This window comes from Rattus rattus, chromosome 6 (genome assembly GCF_011064425.1).
Source record: "Rattus rattus isolate New Zealand chromosome 6, Rrattus_CSIRO_v1, whole genome shotgun sequence".
Taxonomy (NCBI): domain Eukaryota; kingdom Metazoa; phylum Chordata; class Mammalia; order Rodentia; family Muridae; genus Rattus; species Rattus rattus.
In genome coordinates this window covers 154,455,985-154,481,073 of record NC_046159.1, presented here as the reverse complement: position 1 = coordinate 154,481,073, position 25,089 = coordinate 154,455,985, and the positions used below count along the sequence as shown (strand labels likewise).

The 25,089-nt window shown below is 46.2% G+C and overlaps 2 protein-coding genes across 2 annotated transcripts in view; one reads left to right on the top strand and one right to left on the bottom strand.

The window, feature by feature from the left end:
- The window catches only part of LOC116904494 (histone-lysine N-methyltransferase 2C), a 162,713-nt gene extending 151,901 nt beyond the window's left edge, over window positions 1-10,812 (top strand). Inside the window, exons 49-54 of the mRNA XM_032907291.1 lie at window positions 1,194-1,324; window positions 1,597-1,765; window positions 6,294-6,410; window positions 6,663-6,736; window positions 6,873-6,981; window positions 8,798-10,812. Of these exons, the coding sequence (XP_032763182.1) occupies window positions 1,194-1,324; window positions 1,597-1,765; window positions 6,294-6,410; window positions 6,663-6,736; window positions 6,873-6,981; window positions 8,798-8,890 (693 nt within the window). The 3' untranslated portion in view covers window positions 8,891-10,812. The remainder of the gene's footprint in view (window positions 1-1,193; window positions 1,325-1,596; window positions 1,766-6,293; window positions 6,411-6,662; window positions 6,737-6,872; window positions 6,982-8,797) is intronic.
- A 2,778-nt stretch (window positions 10,813-13,590) lies between these two features.
- Window positions 13,591-25,089, bottom strand: part of Galnt11 (polypeptide N-acetylgalactosaminyltransferase 11) — a 33,092-nt gene continuing 21,593 nt past the window's right edge. The window contains exons 7-12 of the mRNA XM_032907162.1: window positions 22,984-23,101; window positions 22,361-22,513; window positions 17,230-17,448; window positions 15,958-16,062; window positions 14,369-14,506; window positions 13,591-14,263 (exon numbers count right to left, since the gene is read on the bottom strand). Coding sequence (XP_032763053.1) covers window positions 14,132-14,263; window positions 14,369-14,506; window positions 15,958-16,062; window positions 17,230-17,448; window positions 22,361-22,513; window positions 22,984-23,101 — 865 coding nt within the window. The 3' untranslated portion in view covers window positions 13,591-14,131. The remainder of the gene's footprint in view (window positions 14,264-14,368; window positions 14,507-15,957; window positions 16,063-17,229; window positions 17,449-22,360; window positions 22,514-22,983; window positions 23,102-25,089) is intronic.

Sequence of the window (25,089 nt, the reverse complement as noted above, 5' to 3'; positions counted from 1 at the left end):
AGTTGGTGAGCTCAGTATCAAGTTTCTCAGAGCAGCTCGTGTCATCTGTCCTGTTGATCCATGTGGGTCAGGAGACCTTTGGCCTGCAGAAGTCCTGTTGCAGATTTTTCCCCCCTTTCCTTAACTTTTCTTAACATTCTCTTGCCCTTGTCCTAGGGGTGGGTGGTCCCAAAGAGCAGTAGAACGCAGCAGCACTGACTGGTGTCTTCTCTGAATGGAGGTGTCAGTGTGTTTGTCAAGTGTAACGACAGGAGGTGTATGTCACTAGAACTGTGTTCTAGGGCCAGGCCTGGAGATGAGGGCCTGACATCTGAGACACTTAGGATGCTGAAGTGGATGTGTAAGTTGAAGATCACTCTGGGCAACCTACTGAGACCCTGTCTCAGAATTTTAAAAAAGAAAGAAGAGTGTTAAGGCTCTAGTTCAGTGGTGCAGTGCTGGCCTCAAAAGCTTGAGGGCTAGGTGGGATTCTCCAAACTACAAAAAAAGAAAAAGGAAAATAAGAAAAAAAACCAACATTGTAGAAAAGACCAAGCTGGTGAGGCGGCTCAGCGTGCAAAGGCATGGCCACAGCTGACAGCCTCGGTCCAGGATGTAGAGGTAAAGAGCCAACCGCAGCTCATCCCAACCTCCAGGCTCACCGTGGCACTCGGCACTCATCCTTTGTCTGCATAGACATATACAGGGATAAGTGGAAAATTTAAAATAAATATAAAGGAAACCTTGAACATATTAATTACTTCCAAGTAGACCTGAATTTACCACCAAAACTGCTAGAACAGTGAGTGACAGCCTTGTGTCATGATCACATTGGACAGAAGTGAGAAGAGAAACTAAACCAGAGATGTCCTCCCCTGCTCTGTGTTCTAAACATCCAGACAGACATGTTCATCACACTGTGACCATTGCTTCCTGTCTGTAAACTGAAACATCAGATTGGCCTGACGCAGGAGGGCTTTGGCTGATGTTCCAGTAGTTAGTCTTCTCAAGAAAACGTGGCTTACCAAGTCTTTTTTGAGATTGGATTTGTACATCATTCAAATAGTTAGGATTGTAGCCTCATTATTAAATAGGTCATTGACTAAGGGAAAAACATACAAACCCTATCTAAAGTGTTTTCACCCTGGGCCTGGCTGAAGATTATATCCTTGGCCAGATCAGTTACCCTTTTGTGTATTTTTCTTCTTTTATAGCTACCTGGGGTTGAGGCATGTGAAAACTACACCTTCCGGTACGGCCGCAATCCTCTCATGGAACTTCCTCTTGCCGTTAACCCCACAGGCTGTGCCCGTGCGGAACCTAAAATGAGCGCCCATGTGAAGAGGTTTGTGTTAAGGTATCTTACTTCATCTTCACATAGTACAGCCCAGGGCTTCCAGGCACCGTAGTGGGGTTTGTGCTTGATTTGTCTGCTGCTTACAAACCCTGCTGTCTCTGGCTGTGTATGTGCCTGACAACCTCAGAAGATGCTCTGTGTCTCTGCTAGGCAGCTTTCTGTGTCTGTCAGTAAGACTTTTAATTGGCGTAGCGTTCACATTATTCAGAGGTGTCTTCAGTTGTCCTTTTATTGTCCTGTTGGTACATCGTCCTCTGTAGGCCTCACACCTTGAATAGCACCAGCACTTCAAAGTCGTTTCAGAGCACAGTCACTGGAGAGCTGAACGCACCGTACAGTAAGCAGTTTGTCCACTCCAAGTCCTCACAGTACCGCAGAATGAAGACTGAATGGAAATCTAATGTGTATCTGGCCCGGTCTCGGATCCAGGTAAGGAATGAAGCAGAGTTAGGTCTCAAGCAGCGGATGCCCAGGAGGAAGAGCTGCCGCACATTGCGGGTAGAGATAGAATTGGGTCTGCTTGCTTGTTTGTGTGTGTGTTTGTTTTTGTGGAACTGTGATTTGAACTTAGCATCTTGTATGTATTAGCAGGTGCTTTACCACTGAGCTAATCCCAACCCTAGACTCATGCTTTGAGAGTTGTGTTCCACCTTGTCGGTTTTTAACATGAGGACTCAAGTTTGTAGCCGTAGAACTTGGTGCTGGACGTCAAGTAGAAAGTAGCCTTGTGAATCCACATCTTTCTATCTTGTTCGAGGCTGTGGAGAAACAGGTTGCACTGGATTCTGCATGCGCTGAGTTTTGAGCAGCTCAGGAGAATGCTCACCAGCACACGGGAGGAGTAAATGGAGGCCAGCACTGGAAGGTGGAGCCAGGCAGGTCAGATCAGGGTGCTCTGTCTTCAGCGACACTGGAGGAAGTCATGTGACGTTGCGGATTTGGAAGCTATATCTTTTTAGCACTGGCTTTTTGTGAAACATTGCACATTCCTTGTAGACAGTACCAGGGGTAGGGCTGCCCACTGACAGAGTATCTTAACATTGAATCCGTAGTCTTCGGTTGTGGTCTCACTTTGTCAAATTCTGCAGTCCCCAAACTCATATTGTTAAATAGTGCCTATCTGTGCCTAAGCCGATCTCAGTATTTCCAGATCCACCCCGCCACAAAATGCTGTTACTTCACCTCATCGTTCTCCAAGCTCCAGCCTCTTCCTGGAAACCAGTTTCTGTGTACAGTAGAGAGCTCTTTCAAGTTTAGTGCAAGCACTAGTTTAAGAATCTTCTTGTTCGGGGTTGGGGATTTAGCTCAGTGGTAGAGCGCTTGCCTAGGAAGCGCAAGGCCCTGGGTTCGGTCCCCAGCTCTGGAAAAAAAAAAAAGAATCTTCTTGTTCTTAGACACTTTGCAAATGTGCCTAGCATAAGGCTGTCTTTACCACCTTCTCTCTTGCTGAGTCCTTCCAGTCTGCAGCACTGTGACCTTTAGGCTGAGCATCAGCTGTCAATAAACAAGCTGATGGCCAATGAGCTGAGGCAGGAAATGGTTGGTGGGATGGCAGGAAGGGAGTGGATTCTGGCAAACAGTGAGCGAGTAAAAGGAGATGCATGGAGAGATTTGAGTGAGACACTGGGGGGAAACACCGAGGAAGAAGCGGATTGGACTGAAGGAGAGGTAACTGTGTAGACATAGACTAGTTTGAATCGGTTAAGTAAGTTACAACAAGCTAGGTGTGCAATGAGCCAAGGCTTGTGGACAAGGCATTTATTTATAAATAGTCTCAGAGACGACATTCCCGGGAGCAGGAATTCTTTTTAAACAACTGACTACATGTGTAAGTCTCCAGCCTCTCAGCGTCAGCAGTGAGTTCTGAGACTGACAGACCCAGCTCTGGAGGGGTTCAGCCAGTACCTTGACCTGATGGGAGCTGCCTCCTTCTTGCTTCCTATCCTACTTCTGATTTTGGTTTCCTTGTTTTGCTCTTCTGAAATGTCTTCTACTTTACCTGCTGATCTTTCTTAGACATTTTAACAACCAGCTGTGAGCTCTTCACTCTTGACCATTTTGTTTCACAGCCATTTTTCTTGGCTGTGACCCTCTGTCAGATTCTGTGGACATGTTAATGCCCTGTCTCTGCTGCTTCCAGTTGCTTCTCTCCTCACTTGCATTTTGTGTTAGACATTGCTCGTTCTGTGCTTGTTCCCACTCTGGACTGTGTCTTCAGCTTATACCTCAGTCACTTTTAATTTCCTTGTTACTGCACATACATGCACACAATGCACACATGCACATACATGCACACAACATGCATGGGTCGGAAGGCAGCAGGTCCAGGAGAGCGCTCTCCTTGCTGAGTCGGTGACTGCCCCCAGGCTGTGGGACTTTCACAGCAAGCACCATCTTCACTCATACTCCGGAGCCATCGTTGAGAGTTCCAGCTTTCTGTCCTGTCCTTTCTCACCATTCCTGCCTCTGCTCACTTGTGCAGTGGCTGTGGTAGTGGTAGTGGTTAGTGCTTATATGTTAGGAACACACGAATGGACACATTTACACATTTACAAGTATCTGCACTCTCTTTTGTCCACTGACACAGAGCTCTCTATGTTAACTGGGTTTCCCTGCATATCCTCAGTTGATTGCACCATTGCACGGTCACTGTGTCTCTCTCACCACAAACACTGTGCCGTCAGTCTCGCATATGAATATTCTTGTGTACTGATAGTTTCAGTTTTCTGGAGTACAATCCAAAAAGTAAAGCTTCTATCTAAAACTATATTTACTTTTTCTTTTAATAACGTATTTTCCCAAAAGGCCCTGGTTTCCTCATGCAGTCTGTGACTCTATTCTGGTTTTCTCTTGTGTAGTAAGTGTTCTCACCTTTTTACATTTTGTCAGCTTAGCAGGTAGACACTCTCTAAAAGAATATATTCTCGTTGTTATTTGTGCCCTCATGTGAGTACGCTCGCTGTGAGAATGCACGTCCAGAGCCCAAAAGAGGGCACTGGGTCCCTGGAGCTGGAGTTAAAGGCTGTTGTAAGCTGCTATGTGGATGCTGGGAACTGACTGGATTCAGTTCCCCTCGAGCAGAAAGAAGCATTTTAACCACAGACCATCTCTCCAGCCTCTGACACTGAGTCCTGACTTCAGCTTCTGACGTCTGGTGTCTTCTCATGACTGGCCTTTGGACTGGCCTTTCTGAGAATTAAATGTTTTATGACCTTTGTCCGCTTTTCGGTTTGTGCTGGCTTGCAGGGTTAGGCGTTTTCCAGTATGAAACATGCCCACCAGAACTCCAGTATCTTTTTTCTTGCAAAGCTTTTTTTGACTTGTTTGTTTGTCTGTCTGTTTGTTTTTATAGACACGCATACAAGTTTATATCATTTCTGTATGCACACTTAGGTTGTACTCTTCTGGTATTTTATCTATAAAAAGACTTTAATTTTTTTACCTTCTTTCCTTGTATAGCCAATAATTGTAATGCTATTTAGCATACAATATACTTTGCTAACCTTAATCTTGCAGCCACTGCTATTACCACACCGTTGGTTCTCAGTTTGGAGTGCTTGCTTATGACCCAGGTGACACTGATGTGAACTTACACTCACTTATGCTGACCCAGATGACACTGATGTTGCACTCACACTCACTTCACACAAGTTCTGGTTTGTTCACTTCAGAGCCACACCTGGAACCACGCAAACTGAAGTCAGTGACATGCTGGCATTGTTGACTTGCCAACAGCTCCTTACAATGTGCTCCCGTGAGGAGCCTCTGGCAGACTCCATGAGGACTTGATTGTAGTCCTCTTTTTCTCCATAGTTTCTCCCCTGGTCAGAATTAAAGCACAAACCTAAACTAGGGTGTGAAATGCAGTTATCCGTGAACGTTGTGTTTGTTTACTTTTTAAGTGTGCTATTTCCCCTCAGCTTTGTTTACTGCACCTCTAAGGTAGTACAAGCCTTACCAGGCACCGGTGTAGACAGTGCCAGCTGCTACTAACGCTTCAGTCTGTCAGCCAGCGCAGGTTTCTTGTCATCCCCGCCTTTCGGGAGGCTAAGGCAGAAGGATCTCAAGTTCAGGAACAACTCAGTGAGATCTTACTCCAAAACATTTAAGAAGAGCTGGGAGTTTTACTCAGCATATGGAAGCCCTGGAATCGATCCCCAACAGCTCACTAGTGGTCGGCATTGGGCTATGGGCCTTTACATTTCTCTACTCACCTCAGAATTTTTTTTATTGGGAAAAACTCCAAAAACTGGATTGTTTCCACCTTTCCTGACACTAGAACAAAGTAATGTTTTCTATTTACTGTATTCTGTTATTTCTAGGAGCCTCATTCGAATCTGAAACACAACTTTGTAGTAGCATAACTCCTTATAGTCCTTCTTCTTGTGGTATTGAATGTTTACTGTATAGGCTTCCTTGGGGCTGACTTCATACAGAAGGCACTAACTTACCTGCTCGATGGTAGTAATTCAGCGAGCATAGTGGACAGTGCAGCCAGCCGGACTACAGCAGCATGTATAGAGATTGCCTTAATCTGCTTGGTGTTGCTGTGTAGGATGTCGGGAGTGGGCAGCTTGTCAACTACTGTTTGCTTGGCTTGCTGTACTGGTGGTGGGGCTGACTGCTGTTGAGAAGCCGCATGTAGTGAGGTACTTCCTGTGGTCTTTCCAGAGGGAAAGGTGGGGCAGAGAGGAGAGAAGGGCATTCCAAGTTACCTTCCTGGGAGGGCAGTCATTCACAGTCAACCCCCTCACACTGTCATCGCAATCCAGCAGGCCTGAGGACAGTGTAGAAGAGGACACGGGAACAATATAATGGTGCTAAAGTTGGTGCTCTTAGATTTTTTAACTAAACTTTAAATATGGCTTTTCATAAGACTCCAAGGGCAGTGCATTTTGATGAAGAGGATAAAGGTATGTCAAGTATATTGAAATGTTCTCTTTCTCTTTCCCCTTAGGGACTGGGCCTGTATGCTGCTAGAGACATTGAAAAACACACCATGGTCATCGAGTACATTGGAACGATTATTCGAAATGAAGTTGCAAACCGGAAAGAGAAGCTTTATGAGTCTCAGGTACTCAGAGTCTTCCGTAACTCGTCTGCCCCACTGTCATCTGTCTGCAGTGGGTGTTCCTGGCCCATATGTAACTACAGACTCCTGCCCCTAGTTTACAGATGCCTCATGTGATAGTCACTCTGACACATCACGGATGCATCGGCTGTGTCTGGTAGGGTCTGCAGGAGTGTGAGCAGGGCTCCCAGCACAGCCTGAGTGTGAGAGGAGGGAGATTCAGATCACACTGACGACTACCTGCCTTCTCTTTAGAACCGAGGTGTGTACATGTTCCGCATGGACAATGACCACGTGATTGACGCCACACTCACAGGAGGGCCTGCAAGGTGAGGCAGGAGGACCGTGGCGCACAGGGCTTTGCCAGCGCAGGAGTGTTCTCACTGTGGCTGGGCAGTGGGGCTTTGTTCTTGCTTTGTTACCATCCACAGAAAGCGTCTTAGTCTTTTCTGCTGTGTCTTGCAGGTACATCAACCACTCCTGTGCCCCCAACTGTGTGGCTGAGGTGGTGACCTTCGAGAGAGGACACAAGATTATCATCAGCTCCAACAGGAGGATCCAGAAAGGAGAGGAGGTAAGTGCAGGGAGGGCTCGCTGCCGTTGGACAAGGGTGTGACGTCACATCACTCTTAGAGACTTAGCCTCCGCTTTGCCATTGGTTAACATTGCAAGTACTCAGATGCCAGCCTCTTCCTGTGGTAGTCCATGAAACTGTGAAACCCAGTGTAAAGAACCATGTGGCTTAGATCCTCCTTTCTTTGTCCCTTAATCTGGACAGTCTGACAAGCCCCTTTCAAGATGGTGCCTGCCACTGTTCCCTGGCAACCACAGGGACGTGTTTTCATGATATATCATTGCAAGGGCTATAGGCAGAAGCTTTGGAAGCCCTGTGTTCCTTACTGCCCACATGCACACTTAGAAAATCTCACAGCATGTATACTATGTGCGTGTTTTTGTCTTTAAACTGTTCCATGTAGGATGAGAGGACGCTGGTCTAGCTCTCCCTGTGATTATATTCCTTCATTGTCCTATTTACATGTCCCCGCTCCGCCTTTCCTGCATGGCATCAGCACCTTGGATTTAGTGCTCTGCAGTTAGCGTCCAGTGCAAAGCTCTTGGGAGGACTGTCGTGTCAGGAGGCCTGGGTGTGTTCACTGTGATGTAGGCAGAGTGTGAGGTCACATCTATTTACCTGCTCTCTGTAGCACTTGCCTTTAAAATTAGGGACACACTTCTGTGACTGGGTTAAGGATCACTGCTCCGGGACAGCCCCTGCAGAGCAGCCTCGTAACTGCCCTGTGTGTGGCATCTTGTACACATCCTCTGGTGCTGCCACCGTTACTCAGCAAAACCTGGCAGAAGGCACTGCCTTCCTTTCCCAGTGCGGCTGCTCCACCACAGGCGCCATCTGTTCCTTCCTGTGCAGTCTTGCGGGCAGTGGCTGATGTTTGAGTTAGGAAAGACCCGAGAGACTTCCTAGTCCCCTCCCTGGGCGTCATGGGCTCCAGCTGTAACACTTACTTGGTGGGAGTCAAGCTGATTGGTTGGCTGGAATTTGAGAAAGAATTCTACAGCCTTTGAATGTTGATCCAAAACAGCTTTTTCTCTAAGGGGAACACGAGCTTACCCTGAGCCAAGGATGAGTGGCCACGGTTGAGGCGCAGATTCAGAATGCCCTGAGGGGGATCCATCGTGCTCCACTGTGGAAAGGATGGGGTGACTTTTGCCACCACAGGACCCAAGAATGTTATTGGTCTGTGCGAGGCATGAGATGTCAGTAGGTTTCAGATGCTGACTAAAGATAGGTTTGGGATTGGTGGAGGTGAACATTAACGTGGTAAACTGTTACGGTCACAAAGGTCTTAGGCCAGGTACAGAGGTTGGTCATAAAAGCAATGATGGGGATTTGGACACAGCCCCAGTCATTTTATGGTACATTTGCGGTGTTACACCTCTCCATGGTGACAAATTCTAGTTAGCTATAGCACCTTTGAGTAGAGGCAGCTTCTTCAGAGGCTTCTGTCTGGTGAGGAAAAGAAAGAGAAGGGGAGAGCCATGATGTTGGCAGGGTCCAGTTCACCTCTGTCCAAACCAGGGAGCCATCTATGGTTTGAAGGGAGTATTGGTCCTCATCTCACCCAAAATGGTGGAGAGAACACTGAGAAGTCAGAAACTCAGCACATCCAGGTCACCTTCCCACAAAACTACTTCCTGTTAAAGTCTGCATCTCTAGTTCCACTTCCTCTGGGGGTACCCCACCTCCCCAAGGTTCCATGGGACCAAAACAAAGCCCATCTTGCTTTGGCTTGTATGGGTTTGCTTACTGGGTCTGAACTGCTAGAGGTAGAGCGGGCACTTCCCTGCCTCACAGCGTGTCTTTGCCATGGCAGCTCTGCTATGACTACAAGTTTGACTTTGAAGATGACCAGCACAAGATCCCATGTCACTGTGGAGCGGTGAACTGCCGGAAGTGGATGAACTGAATGCATTCCTTGCTATCTCACTGGGTGGCTCGTCCCTAGGAAGAGGCGACTCAACACTTCATTGGATTTTGCAGACAGAAAGATATTTTTGTTTTCTGACTTTTTGAAAAACAGTTTCTGGGAGCTCTGCTTCCCCAGCCCTTGTCTGAAGGAAGCACAGAGGAGCCAGCGAGGCTGCCCTGCTGTGCACTGAGGTCAGCAGAGTCACAGAATGGTCCAGCACTTTTTTTTCTTTTTTCCCTTTTCCTTTTTCTTTCCTTCCTTTTGTTTCCTTGTGGGTGGGTTTTGTTTTGTTTTGTTTTATTAGTCTCACTAAGGAGAAACTTATACTGGGGCAAAGAGCCGGTGGCTGCCCTGCCCCAGGGTGGGGGCCTTCCTATGAATGTAAGACTGAAATCACCAGCGAAGGGGGCTGTCCAGAGTGCTGGCCACGCCTTACTGACAGGGGCAGGCCCTCAGTTTAACTAAAAGTGGACACCACTGATCAAGGAATGTACTGAGAAGACTTCCTTAGGGATAGAGCTAAGGGATAATAACTTGCACTAAATACATTTGAATACTTGATTCCATGAGTCAGTTTATTGTAGTTTTTGATTTCTGTAAAATAAGAGAAACTTTTTGTATTTATTATTGAATAAGTGAATGAAGCTATTTTTAAATAAAAGTTAGAAGAAAGCCAAGCTGCTGCTGTTACCTGCAGAACTAACAAACCCTGTTACTTTGTACAAATATGTAAATATTTTGAGAAAAACAGTATAAAAATAGTTATTGACCAAATGCTACCAGGCGCTGCAGCAGCTCGGGTGCTTATAACCGTGGTAGGGATGTTACAATATAATTTTGTGTTCTTAAATATGCCATTATAATTATGTAATAACCAAAATTTTGCCCCAGTATGCCTGGGCTTTTTGGAAACCGTCTCTTAGTGCTTGTTTTCTACACCTAACTTCTGACAGCAGGGCGTGTTCTACAGCTCCAGCTTTTATGGCTGTTGGCCATTCAGACTAACGTTTCATACTATATTGTTTCATACTATATTGTTTATAGCTGTTGATATCAGACTAATGCTCCATTTATATTGTTGCATCCCTACTTCTTCAGTCAGGTTTTTTGTGCTTACAAATTTGTGATAACTGTGAATAACGGCTTAAACACAAACCCAAATGGAGGCTGAATTTTTTCTTCAGCAAAAGTAGTTTTGATTAGAAATTTGTTTCCAACCTCACAGAATCATGTAAACATAGAGTCATGTAGCAGGGACCTAACCAACTCCTTAGCCTTCTATTTAACATAAAAATTTGAAAAATAAAAAAAAGAGAGATGGAGAGAGTGAGATGTGATTATGCTCCAGCTGCAGGACTCTGGCAATAGGGTTTTTCGAAGATGTAATTTTAAAATGTGTTTGTATGAACTTGTTTGTTTACATTTCTTTAATAAAAAAACACACTGTTTTGTGTTTGCTTGTAGAAACTTAATCGGCATTTGAACCAGGTTAGCTTTTTATTTTGTACTTAAAATTCTGGTACTGACACTTCACAGGCTAAGTATAAAATGGAGTTTGTGTGCACAATTCGAGTGGACTGTGAGCTGCGGGTACACATCAGTGACTCAGCTCTCAGCTTGTAATGTATATGGCATGATGTATTTTTATCTTACAGAATAAATCAATTGTATATATTTTTCTCTTGATAAATAGCTGTATGAAATTTGTTTCTTGAATATTTTTCTTCTCTTGTACAATACTCTGACATCCTACAGTATTTGTCCTGCCGAGTTTTGTTGTTTTCTGTTCTGTAAAATAGTATCTAATGTTGGCAAAAATTGAATTTTTTGAAGTATACAGAGTGTTATGGGTTTTGGAATTTGTGGACACAGATTTAGAAGATCACCATTTACAAATAAAATATTTTACATCTATGGAACGTGCGCTGTGCTCTCTGTGCGCTGTGGTCATGCCCGGGGTTTGGCCCTGCCTGATCCGTCAGAATTGCTAGTCTAGAGTTTGGATGTAGATCCAGCCGTGCTCCCTGGCTGTGGGCTCCCTTCCCTCAGTCAAATATGGAGGAGAACTTGTGCTAGGGATGCAGCACAGCAGAACGAAGGTCATTCTTGCGCATTTGCTTGTGTCTGTTTACTGGTGTGTCTGAGGTGACGTCTCCCTGTGCTGCCCAAGCATAAGTGGCCGCCTCCCCTTCATCTGTCTGCGAGGAGCCAGGACAACGGCTGTGCGGCTGCGCCGCCTAGACCGCTTTCAGCTTTGTCTCATTTCCCTCCCTCGAGCCACTTCCAGTTCTCCTCTGTGGTAGAGGTCTGTCAGAGTGAAGAACACAACTGCTAAGAGGCAGGCATTGTGGCACACAGCTCGAATCCTGTGAAGCTAGTGTGACTATAAGGCTATCCTGGGCTACATAAATGTAAACAAGACCATCTCAGGAATGAAGGAGGAAGCTACTAAGAATCAAAGTTCCTTTAATCCCAGCACTTGGGAGGTAGAGGCAGGTGGAGCTCTCAGTTCCAGGACAGCCAACAGCTACACAGAAGGATCCCCATAAGCCCCTTAATCTGCCTGATGCTATATATCCTTTCTGCCTCCAAACACACACTCACTGTCAGATGCTGAGGGAAGAAAATGCCTTTGTTTTACCACAGCAATGCTGGCTCCTCACTGCCTATCAAGGCCAGAAAGGGAAAGGAAGTCTTCCCCATTACACTAATCACTTAAACACTGTCCCAGGGGTAGTGAGGGCATGGGAGAGGATGTGTATATCCAGGAGACTGCAGAAGACTGTACAGTGCTAGCATCTGTCCACTGGGCAGCACTGGTGTCCTCCATAGCCCACCTGAGTTCCAGCTTTGACCCTCACAGTGACTCCTAAGTGTGAAAACAGGAGCAGACTAAGACTGCAGCTCCATGCTGGCCCAGGCTAGTCCACAGCATCAGCTCCACTTGGTACCTTGTACTGGGTACAAAGGTACTAGGGCACAATGGGCCCAGCATCTGTCTCTACTGAAAACATCGTTAGTTTGTTTTACTTTGGTTCACTCTAAGTTCCTTATACTGAGTGAGTGCTGGCCACTGTTCCTTTAAATGTGTCTCTAACCTGTGCTTTCCTGGGATGGACCTCCCCCTCATCTGACAGACTAAAAGTTTTTGCTGCATACTGAGGACATCAACAGATGCTGTACTGGCTGGTTCTGTGTGTCAGCTTGACACGAGCTGGAGTTATCACAGAGAAAGGAGCCTCCCTTGAGGAAATGCCTCCATGAGACCCAGCTGTAAGGCATTTTCTCAACTAGTGATCAAGGGGGGAGGAACCAGCCCATTGTGGGTGGTGCTGTCCCAGGGCTGGTGGTCCTGGGTTCTACAAGAGAGCAAGCTGAGCAAGCCAGGGGAAGCAAGCCAGTAAGAAACATCCCTCCATGGCCTCTGCATCAGCTCCTGCTTCCTGACCTGCTTGAGTTCCAGTCCTGACTTCTTTGGTGATGAGCAGCAATGTGAATGTGTAAGCTGAATAGACCCTTTCCTCCCCAGCTTGCTTCTTGGTCATGATGTTTGTGCAGGAATAGAAACCTTGACTAAGACACCGGCTAAGGGCCTTGGTGACAAGACAGGGTTCCATGTGGCTCTTCCTGTCTGTCTGTCTGTCTTCATTCTCCAGGCAGCTCTCCATAGTTTGGTTGAGCTATCCTATCCAGCCAATCTGTTCTTGCCACTTTCTTCCACTTTGGATAATGAATAAAGGCTGCTGTGGACAGCAGCCCTCTGCGTGGACAGTCTCTGAGCCCCTTGGCTGACCAGCAAGGAATAGTGTGGGTTTTAAGACCTGCCCACCTCTCCAGGGCTCTGCTCTGCCCTGCCCCCACTCAGCAGCATCTGTGGGCTACTCACCACTCTGATGCTATGTCGGCCGCCTTTTTCATTTAGTCTTCTACCCATGAGTGGGAGTATATCGGTTTCAAACTATCTAGAGGTTCTATGGTTGTTTTTTGCTACGTTGGTGTGTAGTTTACCTGACATAGACATACCTGAGAAGAACGTGAGTGCTGGTGTTGAGTGGAGTGTTTCCCAATCAGGTCAACTGAGCGATACTGCGTACTGTCGAGGTGTCAGTACGCCTGCTGCCTATCGGGCTTTAAAGGGTGTGCGGAGACGCCTCGTGCCTACTGACGTTGCTAGTTCTGGCAGCATGTGTTTAGAAGTTGTTAGCTAGAGAAATGTTTAGGATTATTTCTCTCCGTCTCTGGTAGCGCTCACTCACTGCTGAAATCCACTCTCCACATGAAATGCAGCTCCACTGCACCAGTGTAGCGCCTGCCCACCTTCCTTTTCAGGCGGAGCCTCCTACAGGAGCTGCGGCTGCTCGTGCATTGCTATCCACTGTAGTCTTCTAAAGGAACCCACCCTTTAATCAGTAACGTGACAGATACTCAGTGAGCTCACTGCTCTTGCTGGGTCTACAACAGGGCGATTTTTCTCCTAAGATCCTTCCACTTAGCAGTTTTAAAAGTTTCTCAGGCAAACTAATTTATCCAAATTCACTCAGGTCAAAGCTAAGGAGCTGCGGCTTCCTGAAGTTTAACTGCTAAAGTCTTGCTTAATGGACCGTCGGCTGAATCCTGAAGTATCTCCTGCTATACTCCCAAGTCATCCAGACCACAGGCTAGCCCCAAAGCAAGACAGAGGATGGATGAGGCAAACATCCTTGTTAAATGATCAAAGAGATCCTTTATTTAATGTAGACAGCCTAGTAAGTCATCAAAATAATTTATAATAGTTAGATGCTTCTTAAATATACATGGTATCTTCTGAAGCTAAAAGTAATATGCACTCAACCAGTTTTTAAAATCTATTTGGAACATTAAACATGATAAAAGTAGAAAAAAAATCTCTTATGAAGTCCTCTACGAAAGGAAATTGTGACAAGTTCCTGATAAGACAGAAACCATTCCATCTCCAAGGGAGAACAAGAGAAACATGAATATGAACAGAAACACCTACTTCCTGGGTTTATCCTAGGTAGACCAACTCTTTACAGTTATTTTCTGTCTTCCCTGGATAAATAAGAATCCCTTAACAGCGGCCCGGAAATGACCCAATTCCAGTGAAGACCCTGAGATGGCTGCCCTGCAGCAGGTTCTTGCCTTTTGCAGTCAACAACATCTTTTACAAAGCACCTTGACTTATGGCAGGCGTGACAAAACCAGGTGAATTAGTTGTCCCCAGCCAGGGCCCGCCCACCTTTAGCCTTCTAGGCGCCACTGTTGGGAAGAGGAGCCATCACAGATCGCCATGCCGACGTAGCCCTTCTGATCCATCCGGTCCACAACTCTCAGGCACTGCCCAACCGACACTTGGTACAGCCGATTGTTCTTCTGAAAAGGCAAGAGGAAGCCTTACTTTTCTGTAAAACAAACATCCTTGCAGCATGCAGGGACAATGCAGACACATCAGGACGAGAGAGAGCCCAGGCTCCTCACCCCAAAGGTCCACTGCTGCGACCCTCCTGACCCGTGGCACTTCATGAGTCGAGGAGGGTCTGACGAACGGGTTTCTGACATGTCGAGGCAAAGGAGGTTGTTTAAGATCAATTCATGCTCTTCGTTGTAAATCCAGACCTAGTAACGAAAGCAGAAATGTGATTTTATAAAACACCCACTGCTTTAGGGACTGGAGTGAAGGTCTGCACAGATGAGGCTTCGGTGCGGTCCATGTCGTCTCCACAAGCAGACACTGGTCCAGCACCACCTCAACCATCTGAAACAGTCAAACTGGGAGGTGAGGGAGGCCTTCTGTCTCCCGGTCACTGGGGAGTGCCCTCCTCCCTTTCTCTCTTAACAGGCATTTGCTCCCACCACGATTGCCCTCTTTGCTGTGGCCTCCATCGTGACATCACATGAATGAACGTCAACCATGATCAGAGCCCAAAACAAAGCTGCTGGCCCCTCTTAGCTCTTCTCGGCACACAGTATTATCCCAAAGGAAGCCAGGCCGCGGCACTGACTTCCCTGAGGTGAAGTGGTCACATCATGGTACACTGTTTCCAGTCTTAGTTCACAAACCTGTAAAGCCATAAGGATGCGACAGACTGCCCCAGCCCAGCCCTTCTGCAGAGCACCACACCCTAAGGTCAGGTAGCAGGGTCTGTAGATGCCGGATTTCACCTGGCTCACCCTGAAGCAGGGTTTACCTGGGGTGTAAATGCAGATGACCTTGGTTTCAGGCTCCGGCCTCAAACAGGGTTAAATATTTTTGGTGAGACGCTCTCCAGCGGGTGCTAGAACATCCAGTCTTCTTCAGGCCCTGCACCGGCCACTTGAAACCAGTTCAACCAAAGAACTGCGCTGTTTATTATGCTTTGATTATTTAGGAGCTACAGTATCCATGGGTGCAACAAAGTACACTTAAAACCCGTGAGATGGCTCAGTGGGGAAGGTGCCTGCTGCCAAGCCCGAGGACCTCAGTTCCAATCCTGCCCTCAGAGGGTCCCAAAACTGACTGCTGCGATTTGTCCTCTGACCTCCATGTATGTACATGCATGTACTAGTTCTTCGTAAGCAATATATTCTAGAAATGTCCAGGTATACCCTTTATCAAAAGGCTAAGTGTTGTTTTCTATTCCTGTGATCCCAATGCTAACCCTAAACTGGACCGGCTGTCACAGGCCAGTCCTGACAGAGCCTCCAGTCTAAATCGCTATTAAGTTATTCTGTCAGCCAAACAGTAACAAACCCAAAATAAACTATCTGCTTACATTTTAATACTAAAAAGACAAACTAACTGAAATTAAGTGGATGAAATGAGCCAAAATTCTGTTTTGCTGTCCCCTAAAGAGTCAAAAAACTGGCCAGGAAAATCTGGTTCCTCTCTGGAGGACATTAAGGTTTGAGGAGGAGCAGCACTCCCCACACCATAGTAAAAACACAACAGTCAGAACAGCTGAGAAGCAATGACCAAAGGAGAGAAGACAAAGCAGTCATTGTCAATGCTACGAAAGTTCATTTGCAACCTAAAACTTCAGGAAAGTGCTTCCTTCCCCTGGGTGACTGCACTGGGACGTGTAACCCACCTGAGTTGGGTCTCCGTAGTCACAGGCCTTAAGCAGCACCAGGCCTCCTTTCTGGCTGGAGCGGCCCTGGGCCACCAGGCATTTGTTGGTCTGCAAGTGGTAGAGCTGCAAAAGAAGACCCAGCTCTTGAGGCTCCCATGCGGACTCTGGTGCTGGGGGAGTGTGCAGAGTGGGAGGGAAGTGCTGTCCAAAGTCCCAAGAAAGCACCCACAAGCCAAGATGAAGATGACAAAATAAAACCGGGCATGGTGACTCGGGCCTGTCATTCAAGCAGTCATGAAGCTGAGGCAGATCATGAATATGCAGAGAGCCTGGCTACAGAACAAAACCCTATGCATATGCTGATCTGGAAAGATCTATCCTGGAAGGGATAACAACTGTATGGACTCAATATCTGCCTTTACTTAAGAACACCCAGTAAACACCTAGATCGTTGTCTAGGGCTTTATAGACAAGGAGAAAGTACTAGACTCAATCTCCTGAAATATAGAAGTTGAGAGATATGCCCTGAGGAAGTTAAAGAGGAGGATAATTACAGCAGTTTTCTGCCTGTGTGTGTGGTGTCTGTACAGATGTGGGTGGGCATACTTTTGAGTGTGCATGCTTGCACAAGACTTCCCCCTTGTTCACTGAGGTGCAGGATCTCCCAGACCCAGAGCTCTGAAATTACAAGTGGGCCACCACACCTGCCCAGTGTCTACGTGGATTCTAAGGGTCCAAACCTCAGATCCCCACACTGAGCTGCAAAGTGCTTCATCAACTGAGCCATCTCCCCAGCCCCCAAAGGCCAGTTTTAGGAATTACTTAGAACAATGTAACTTCAGGGCAGACCCCTAAGGCCTATGTGCCTGAAAAGGGTCCAGTGTGCCTTCTGCTAACCTCAGGAGTGCCAGGGTGTGGTGTGAAATCGTACTGCATGTTACACCCATTAACTGTCACCTTCACTCTCTGTCTGAGGTTGGTTCTCAGAGCTGAGTCTGAACAGGAGCAGCTGCTGCTTATCTCTGTGAGGGGTCCTTTCAGGCTTCATACCGCCTGTGTCCATGCTTGCGTCTGCTCTTGGAAGGTGACATAACCTACAAAAGGTCCCAGTCCCTCCAAGGCAGTAAGTATAGGTAAGTAAGGGTCCTGACCAGCAAACACATTTAAGATTTCTAAGCTTCTCTACCCGAGCAGAGGGAAGTCCCCAAAAGAAAACAGATTTCTATCATCACAGCACCTCAAACTTCCTGCTCCGCCCCTCCCAGTGAGCCCTCAGGACTGCCACCTCACCCTTCCACGCAGCAGGACTCTGGGGCGCTTCGGTCCTCTGTTGATGAACACGGGCTGCTGCGGTCTGGCCTTCGGACCAGACACCTGCATCTCAGGGTAAACATTATCCAAATACCACTTGAACGACTGACAGCCCAGTTTCTTCCTCAATTCAACACGCTCGCTGATATTCCCAAAGCTTTTAGTCTTCAAATCAGGTCTTAAGGAAAAATACTGCTCCTAAGTTTAAAAAAAGACATTTGCTGGAATACACATTCTGTGAGGAAAACAGTTCTAAGTTTTCTTAATGTCAAAAAATATCAATGGGAACTGTCCACATGCCTGTGACTAACTAGAACATGAGCTCAGTATACTCCATTTCACAGAAGACAAACGAGAGAACTCCTAAGTCAGCAGACCATGTGTCAGAAGAAAGACTCTCAAACTCTAGCTTCTAATCCTCTAATCTAACATGTGCTGACCCAGGACTCTTAGCTAGGGTTACTGACCTTGTTAACTAAAACTGAGCCAGACATGGTGACACACACCTTTAATCTCAGCACTAGAGAGGCAAAGGTAGGCAGATCTCTGCGAGTTCAAAATTAGCCTGGGCTCCTTAGGGAGCTGCAATCCAGTCTAGCTCTCAAAAACATCACCACTAACAAAAGCAAACAACAAAAACACTCAACCTAGTTTTAATGGTTTTTTTTTTTGTTGTTTTTTTTTCCGGAGCTGGGGACCGAACCCAGGGCCTTGCGCTTGCCTAGCGCTCTACCACTGAGCTAAATCCCCAACCCCAGTTTTAATGTTTTTAATTGACAGAAACAATGAGTTTCAATACAATACAGAAACTGTTACCCTGCTGTTACCCTGCTGTTACCCTGCTGCTGAGGCTGTTTTATTGTGGTGGTGAGGATGCGTGCCTTGGCGCAGTGGGTACAATTCCATGGTTCATTCTCTCCACCGTCAGGTAGGACTCAGGATTTAGACAGCAATGCACTTTATTCACTGAGCCATCTCGCTGTTTAAAATACAACCTCGTGCAAAAATGTAGTTGAAACAGAAGGAATATTTTTAAATTCCTATTACAAGTAATTGCAGTTATTCTTGTATTAAATATGGAGTAGCTAACAGTATTTGTAGTTTTGAGACAGTGCAAAAAACATGCTATGCAGCTCAGGCCGGCCTCAGCCTCCGCAGTCTGGGACCGCACTACAGGGCAGTGTGCCTGGCTCACAACTCAGCAACTCTGCCATGTTTAGTCGCCATGACAGAGAAGACACAGCAGTGAGGTGCACGTCTGGCTGTGTGTCCTCTCTGAATGATCTTTTTACACACCTAAGACTTTCAAAACATGTACTAGTTATTTGAAAAGCAACTGTCTATGGCTATGCAGTTCTTCTCAATACTGAGACACTTCCCCATGGTGGCCCACTTACAAGCGTCTAGTGGTTTTTGTTGTTTTTAAAGCAGGGTCTCACTGTGTATCCCTGCTAACCTAGAACGCACTCTGCAGACGAGGCTGACCTTACATCATCTGTCCCTGCTGGCATTGGAGGTGTGGGCTACCAAGTACTGATGACTTCCTTTTCTTATTTTTCTTGGATATTTTATGTATTTACATTTCAAATATTATCCCCATTCCCCCTCTTCCATACCCCTTACCTCCCCCCTCCCCCTGCTTCCCACTCCCACCCACCCACTCCCACCTCAACACCCTGACACTCTCCTACATTGGGAAAGGAGCCTTCACAGGACCTCCCGTGGTGCTGAGTAACATGTGGCTGAGCCGAGGGTCCCTCCATGTGCACTCATTGGTTGGTGGTTTAGTCCTTGGGAGTTCTGGTGGTATCTGGTTGGTTGATCTTCCTATGGTTGCAAATCCCTTCAAGCTCCTTTGGTCCTTTCTCTAACTCCTCCACTGGGGTCCCCATGCTCAGTCCAATGATTAGCTGCCAGCATTCTCATCTGTATCAGTAGGGCTCTGGCAGAGCTTCTCAGGAGACATCCATAGCAGGCTGTCAGCAAGCACTTCTTGGCAATAGTGACTGGGTTTGGCAACTGTGTATGGGATAGATCCCTAGGTGGAGCAGTCTCTGGATGGCCTTTCCTTCAATTTCCTTTGACAAGTATGAAGTGTCCTTCCTTGTCTTTTTTTGATAACTTTTGGTTGAAAGTCAATTTTATTTGCTATTAGAATGGCTACTCCAGCTTGTTTCTTGAGACCATTTGCTTGGAAATTTTTTTCCCAGACTTTTACTCTCAGGTAGGGTCTGCCTACGTCACTGAGGTGTGTTTCCTGTATACAGCAAAATGTTGGGTCCTCTTTACGTATCCAGTCTGTTACTCTGTCTTTTTATTGAGGAATTGAGTCCATTGATGATAAGAGATATTAAGGAATAGTGATTGTTGTTTCCTGTTATTTTTGTTAAGAGGTGGAATTCTGTTTGTGTGGCTCTCTTCTTTTGGGTTTGTTGCAAAAAGATTACTTTCTTGCTTTTTCTAGGGTGTAGTTTCCCTCCTTGTATTGGAGTTTTCCATCTATTATCCTTTGTAGGGCTGGATTTGTGGAAAGATATTGTGTAAATTTGGTTTTGTCATAGAATACCTTGGTTTCTCCGTCTATGTTAATTGAGAATTTTGCTGGATACAGTAACCTGGGCTGGCATTTGTGTTCTCTTAGGGTCTGTATGACATCTGCCCAGGATCTTCTGGCTTTCATAGTCTCTGGTGAGAAGTCTGATGTAATTCTGATAGGTCTGCCTTTTTATGTTACTTGAACTTTTTCCCGTACTGCTTTTAATATTCTTTCTTCATTTTGTGCATTTGGTGTTTTGACTATTATGTGACGGGAGGACTTTCTTTTCTGATCTAATCTATTTGGAGTTCTGTAGGCTTCTTGTATGTTTATGGGCATCTTTCTTTAGGTTAGGAAAGTTTTCTTCTATGATTTTGTTGAAGATATTTACCGGCCTTTTAAGTTGGGAATCTTCACTCTCTTCTATACGCATTATCCTTAGGTTTGATCTTCTCTTTGTGTCCTGGATTTCCTGTATGTTTTGAGTTAGGAGCTTTTTGATTTTACATTATCTTTGACTGTTGTGTCGATGTTTTCTATGGTATCTTCTGCCCCCGAGATTCTTCTATCTCTTGTATTCTGTTGGTGATGCTTTTATCTATGACTCCTGATCTCTTCCCTAGGTTTTCTATCTCCAGGGTTCTCTCCCTTTGTGCTTTCTTTATTATTTCTATTCCCATTTTTAGATCCTGGTTTTGTTCAATTCCCTCACCTGTTTGGTTCTGTTTTCCTGTAATTCTTTAAGGGATTTTTATGTTTCCTCTTTAAGGGCTTCTACTTGGCTACCTGTGTTGTCCTGTATTTCTTTAAGGGGCTTAGTTATGTCCTTCTTAAAGTCCTCTATCATCATCATGAGATGTGACTTTAAACCCAAATCTTGCTTTTCAGGTGTGTTGGGATATCTAGTATTTGCTGTGGTGGAAGAACTGGGCTCTGAGGCATGCCAAGTGGTCTTGGTTTCTGTTTCTTAGGTTCTTGCGCTTGCCTCTCACCATCTGGTTATCTCTGGTGCTAGCTGGTCTTGCTGGCTATGGCTGGAGCTTGTCCCTCCTGTGGGCCTGTGAGCCTGTGATCTTAGTGCTCCTGGGAGACCAGCTCTCTGCAGGCAGGTTTTGGGTCCCAAGTACTGTGGGACAGCCCCAGCTCAGGGCACAGATGGAGACCGGAAGTGACTTTTTTTTTTCCCAATCTTTCACTTGAGAGTTGATTTTAACATTTCCAAGCCTCGGGTCAATTTGAGAAGACGCTGTCCAGTGTTGTGTGCATGTGCTCAGGGAGAACAGTACAGCTCAGCACTAACCTCACACTACTACACTCAGCAAGCAGCCCTCACATGACTGCCTGGGAAAAGGGCATCAGTGAAAAGGGAGCCATCCAATGAACTGACCCTGGAGCGAGCGCCCACTGGAAATGTGACTGAGCCCTAGGCATTGATCATGAACCCAGTGGCAGAGTTCTCAAGGTCCCTCTGCCCAAGCCCACATAACAAAAGCCTTCTACTCTCCATTTTGGCAAAGTCCATGACAAGGGAATGATAAAAATACACACATGGAGCTGAGAGTCACAAAGCTCTGGGTTAGGAGACGGAGGAGACTGACAGAGCCTTGGCGTGCTTGGGGCCCTGCCTCTGTTCCCACCTCCCTCAGCACTTCAGGGCCTGGGCATCCATTTACAATTACCTTACAGGACACAGACTACAGTCCCTTAGTCAGCTTTGTCTCCAAAGCCAGAGCTCAGGAACTTAGCAGGGATGCCTGTGATCCCAGAACATGAATGCAGAAGGACGGAGTTCGAGACCAATGACAGCCGCAACTGCATACAAATAACCCCAGCAACCTTTTCATAGGATGACATGTAAATCCCAGCCCTCAGGAAGCAAAACCAGGCACATCTCTGTGAGTCTGAGGCCAGCCTGGTCTACAGAGCAAGTTTCAGGACAACCAAGACTCCACAGAGAAACCCTGCTCTAGAAACCAAAGAGAGAATGAATCAATGAATCAATGAACAAACGAACGAACGAACAGACAAACGAGCATATAAACAACCCAAATACCCATCGAATGATGGACAGAGCATCCCTAAACAACAGGACGTCTGGAGTGCTGAGAACAGCTACAACACAGGCTGGCCTACACACAGACGCCCAGTGAAAGCCACAGAAAAGGGTACACGTGTGTGAGGGCTCTATCAATGACTGCGGAGTCAGGACACAGATGAGCCACAGTATAGGGCTTGTGGACAGAGGTGATACCTAAAGGGTCCAGTGTTTCTGATGTGACAAAATGCTACAAAACTGACGTGGAAGTCATACACGACAGAGAGGCTACAGAGAGAGCTGCAGCGTGGCAGAAACAGGAAAGCAAGGCCAAGTGGTCAGTGAGGTCCAGCACACAACATGGAGCTGCTCTGCTGCTGTAGCATCACACTGAGGAAGGAACGAATGAGAACCACAACTGCGTGAGCCCTGGTGAGAAGAAGCCCAGAGAAAAGTAGCATAGCCGTCAAGGTCAGCCAAGGAACACAGGCAAGAGAGGCACAGAAGGCACCACCAAAGCAATGGCTGACCACACTCACCTTGTACTCATCCAGCCACACATGTGCCAGTCTCAGCGAGTTGTGTGTCATGGTGTCCTGGCCTTCAGGAGATCCATACGGTCGCCTTTTCCGAAAAATGTGCCCGACTCTTGAGCAAGGGATGATGAAGAGCTTGCCGCCGCACATCCAGATCTAGCCGGAAACAGTCAGGCTGTCAGACGGAAGCAGCACGCACGCATGTCTTCATAAGTGACCCTTTTTGAATGGTGGCTCTGCAACTTGCAGATGCTTCTCTTACTAGTACACTCAGAAGAAAGTGGGGCACCTAAAACTTGGGTCCCGTCTGTGTTCCCGTGTGCTGGCTGCACTAGTGGGCTTGCTCGGAAGGGTGGAAGGACAAGGGTCACTTTCTTATAACTCATACTTGGTTTCTAGGGAAATGTGTTTTCCTTAGGTATTTACGTGTTGTCCCTGCATGTTTGTGGGCACATATGCACATAAAAATGTGCATGCACATACATGTTAGTGAACACTGAGGCCTGAAGTTAACACTGGGGATCTTGGGGATGGAGAGGTAGCTTAGTAGCCCACCTGCCCTTAAACTGCAATTATATTCTATTACAGACAATTTAGTAACAGAACACACACAAAATCAAAATTACCCGAAATGAGATTTCCAGATTTTCTCCTCCCCAGATATCCATGCCACTGTCATACTGTCCAAGATCATTGAAATACTGTCTGTTCATGGCAAACAGTCCTCCGGCCATTGTAGGTGACCTAGAAAAGGACCACAGCCTGTGCTCACTCAAGAGACTGTTTACAAGTCCCTGTGACTCTGGGACACAGAAGATTAGCTGTCATTACAGAGGAGGCAACAGTAAAGGATACCAGGTAAGGAAGACTCACGCCCGTCCAATGGGAACAAGCGAGGTCCTGGAATGTTCTGCACTGCTCAGGCTATACTGGATATCTGGCATAAGGTTACGTTCCAAGTATCAAGGTAACTGACTTTGACAGGAACCCAGAGATAATAACTGTAATTCCTTTTGATGGCCTGATAGAGAGAAACAAAAACTAACTCCAGGGCCTCACACAGAAAGTCTCAAATGTCTGAGTAAGACATACATCAGCAGTGGCTTTCAAAGAGGACGACTATGCCAGCCAGCAACGACATCTTTAGTGTCAGAGCGTTTTCAGGAGTATACATATTCACAGTCACTATGCTTGGCACGAGGGTGGGGTGGAGAGGCCACCACTAACATGTGCTTTGAGGCCAGGGTGCTGATAACTGCTAAAATACATGAGGTTCCTCCACCCACCGGCAGCCAACAAAGGACGATGCCATTAAAGCAAGGCTTAATCCCAACCTCCAGGCTTCGGACCCCGTGATCTGGAGTTAAGGGGTCACGGTGGGCTCTACTGGCCCAATGCCTATAGAGGAGAGGCAGAATACTCAGCAAGGACTCTAGAATGTCTAGCAAAAGAACAGACAGATAAATAATCAGTCAATAAGGACATAAATCACAGAAAAGAGAAACAGTCCACAATAATGTGGAGATGTAAAGAAGTTTTAATTATGGAGGTATCAAACAGACTTCAAATAACGATTCAAGACAAAAGACAAAACTGGGGGCTGGAAAGATGGCTTAGTGGTTCAGAGCACTGACTGCTCTTCCAGAGGTCTTCAGTTCAAATCCCCAGCAACCACATGGTGGCTCACAACCATCTGTAATGAGATCTGATGCCCTCTTCTGGTGTGTCTGAAGACAGGGACAGTGTACTCATATATAATAAATAAATCTTTAAAAAAAAAAAAAAGACAAGATTGAAAGCTTGGGAGGGAAGTAGAGACTATAAACCATTCACATATGGACTAGCGGTGTGGCTCAGTGGTTAAGGGGCCTATCTAGCAGGCAGAAATTTCTGACTTCAATCCCTAATATTGCATAAACCAGGTATGGCAGTTACCTGACATGAACCCCATCTGTCTTTAATACAACAAGACCTATTTATAAATGTCTGTGAAACATCTTAAAAGTATTTTCAAAGGAACCAAAATTAAGACAGCCAAGACAGTATTTGTAAATGATAATTGCCAGGGAAGGGGAAAACAGTTTTCTTCAATGGAGACACTTGGAGGAGATATCTGGGAGGAGTAAGTGAAGAAAAAGAATATGACCAAAACACATTGCAGTTAAAAACTAAAAATCACGATGGGGGGGAGAGAGAGACAGACAGACAGACTGAGACTGATATAACTTGTTGAGAAAGAGAAACACAAGTTTATTGCAGTTAGCCTTGGGTCTCATCCTGAAATATCCAATCAGTTATGCAAACATTCTAAAATGCAACAAAAAACTGGAATCTAATACACTTGTGGTGTCAGATGAAGATACATGCAGCCTGTGGTGACAAACTGGAAATACGTGTGACACAGACCACAGCACACAGGGGAACCTACACTGCCCAAGGAACAGTTACCTTTTGACAATTTCTTATGCTTAACTCTTGGCTGGGTTTATTCAAAACTACGCCCCTTAAGAATCCTCCAGCAGCAGTTTTAAGCCCTGCGCTCAGGAGGCAGAGGCAGGTGATCTCTGAGTTTGAGGCCAGCCTGGTCTACAGAGTGTGTTCCAGGACAGTTTCTCTGTTACTCAGAGAAACGCTGTCTCAAACAAACAAACAAACAAACAAACAAAAACAAAACCAAAATTTGTTGTTGTGGTTTTGAAACAGGGTCTCTTTTTTTTATGCTGTATACACTA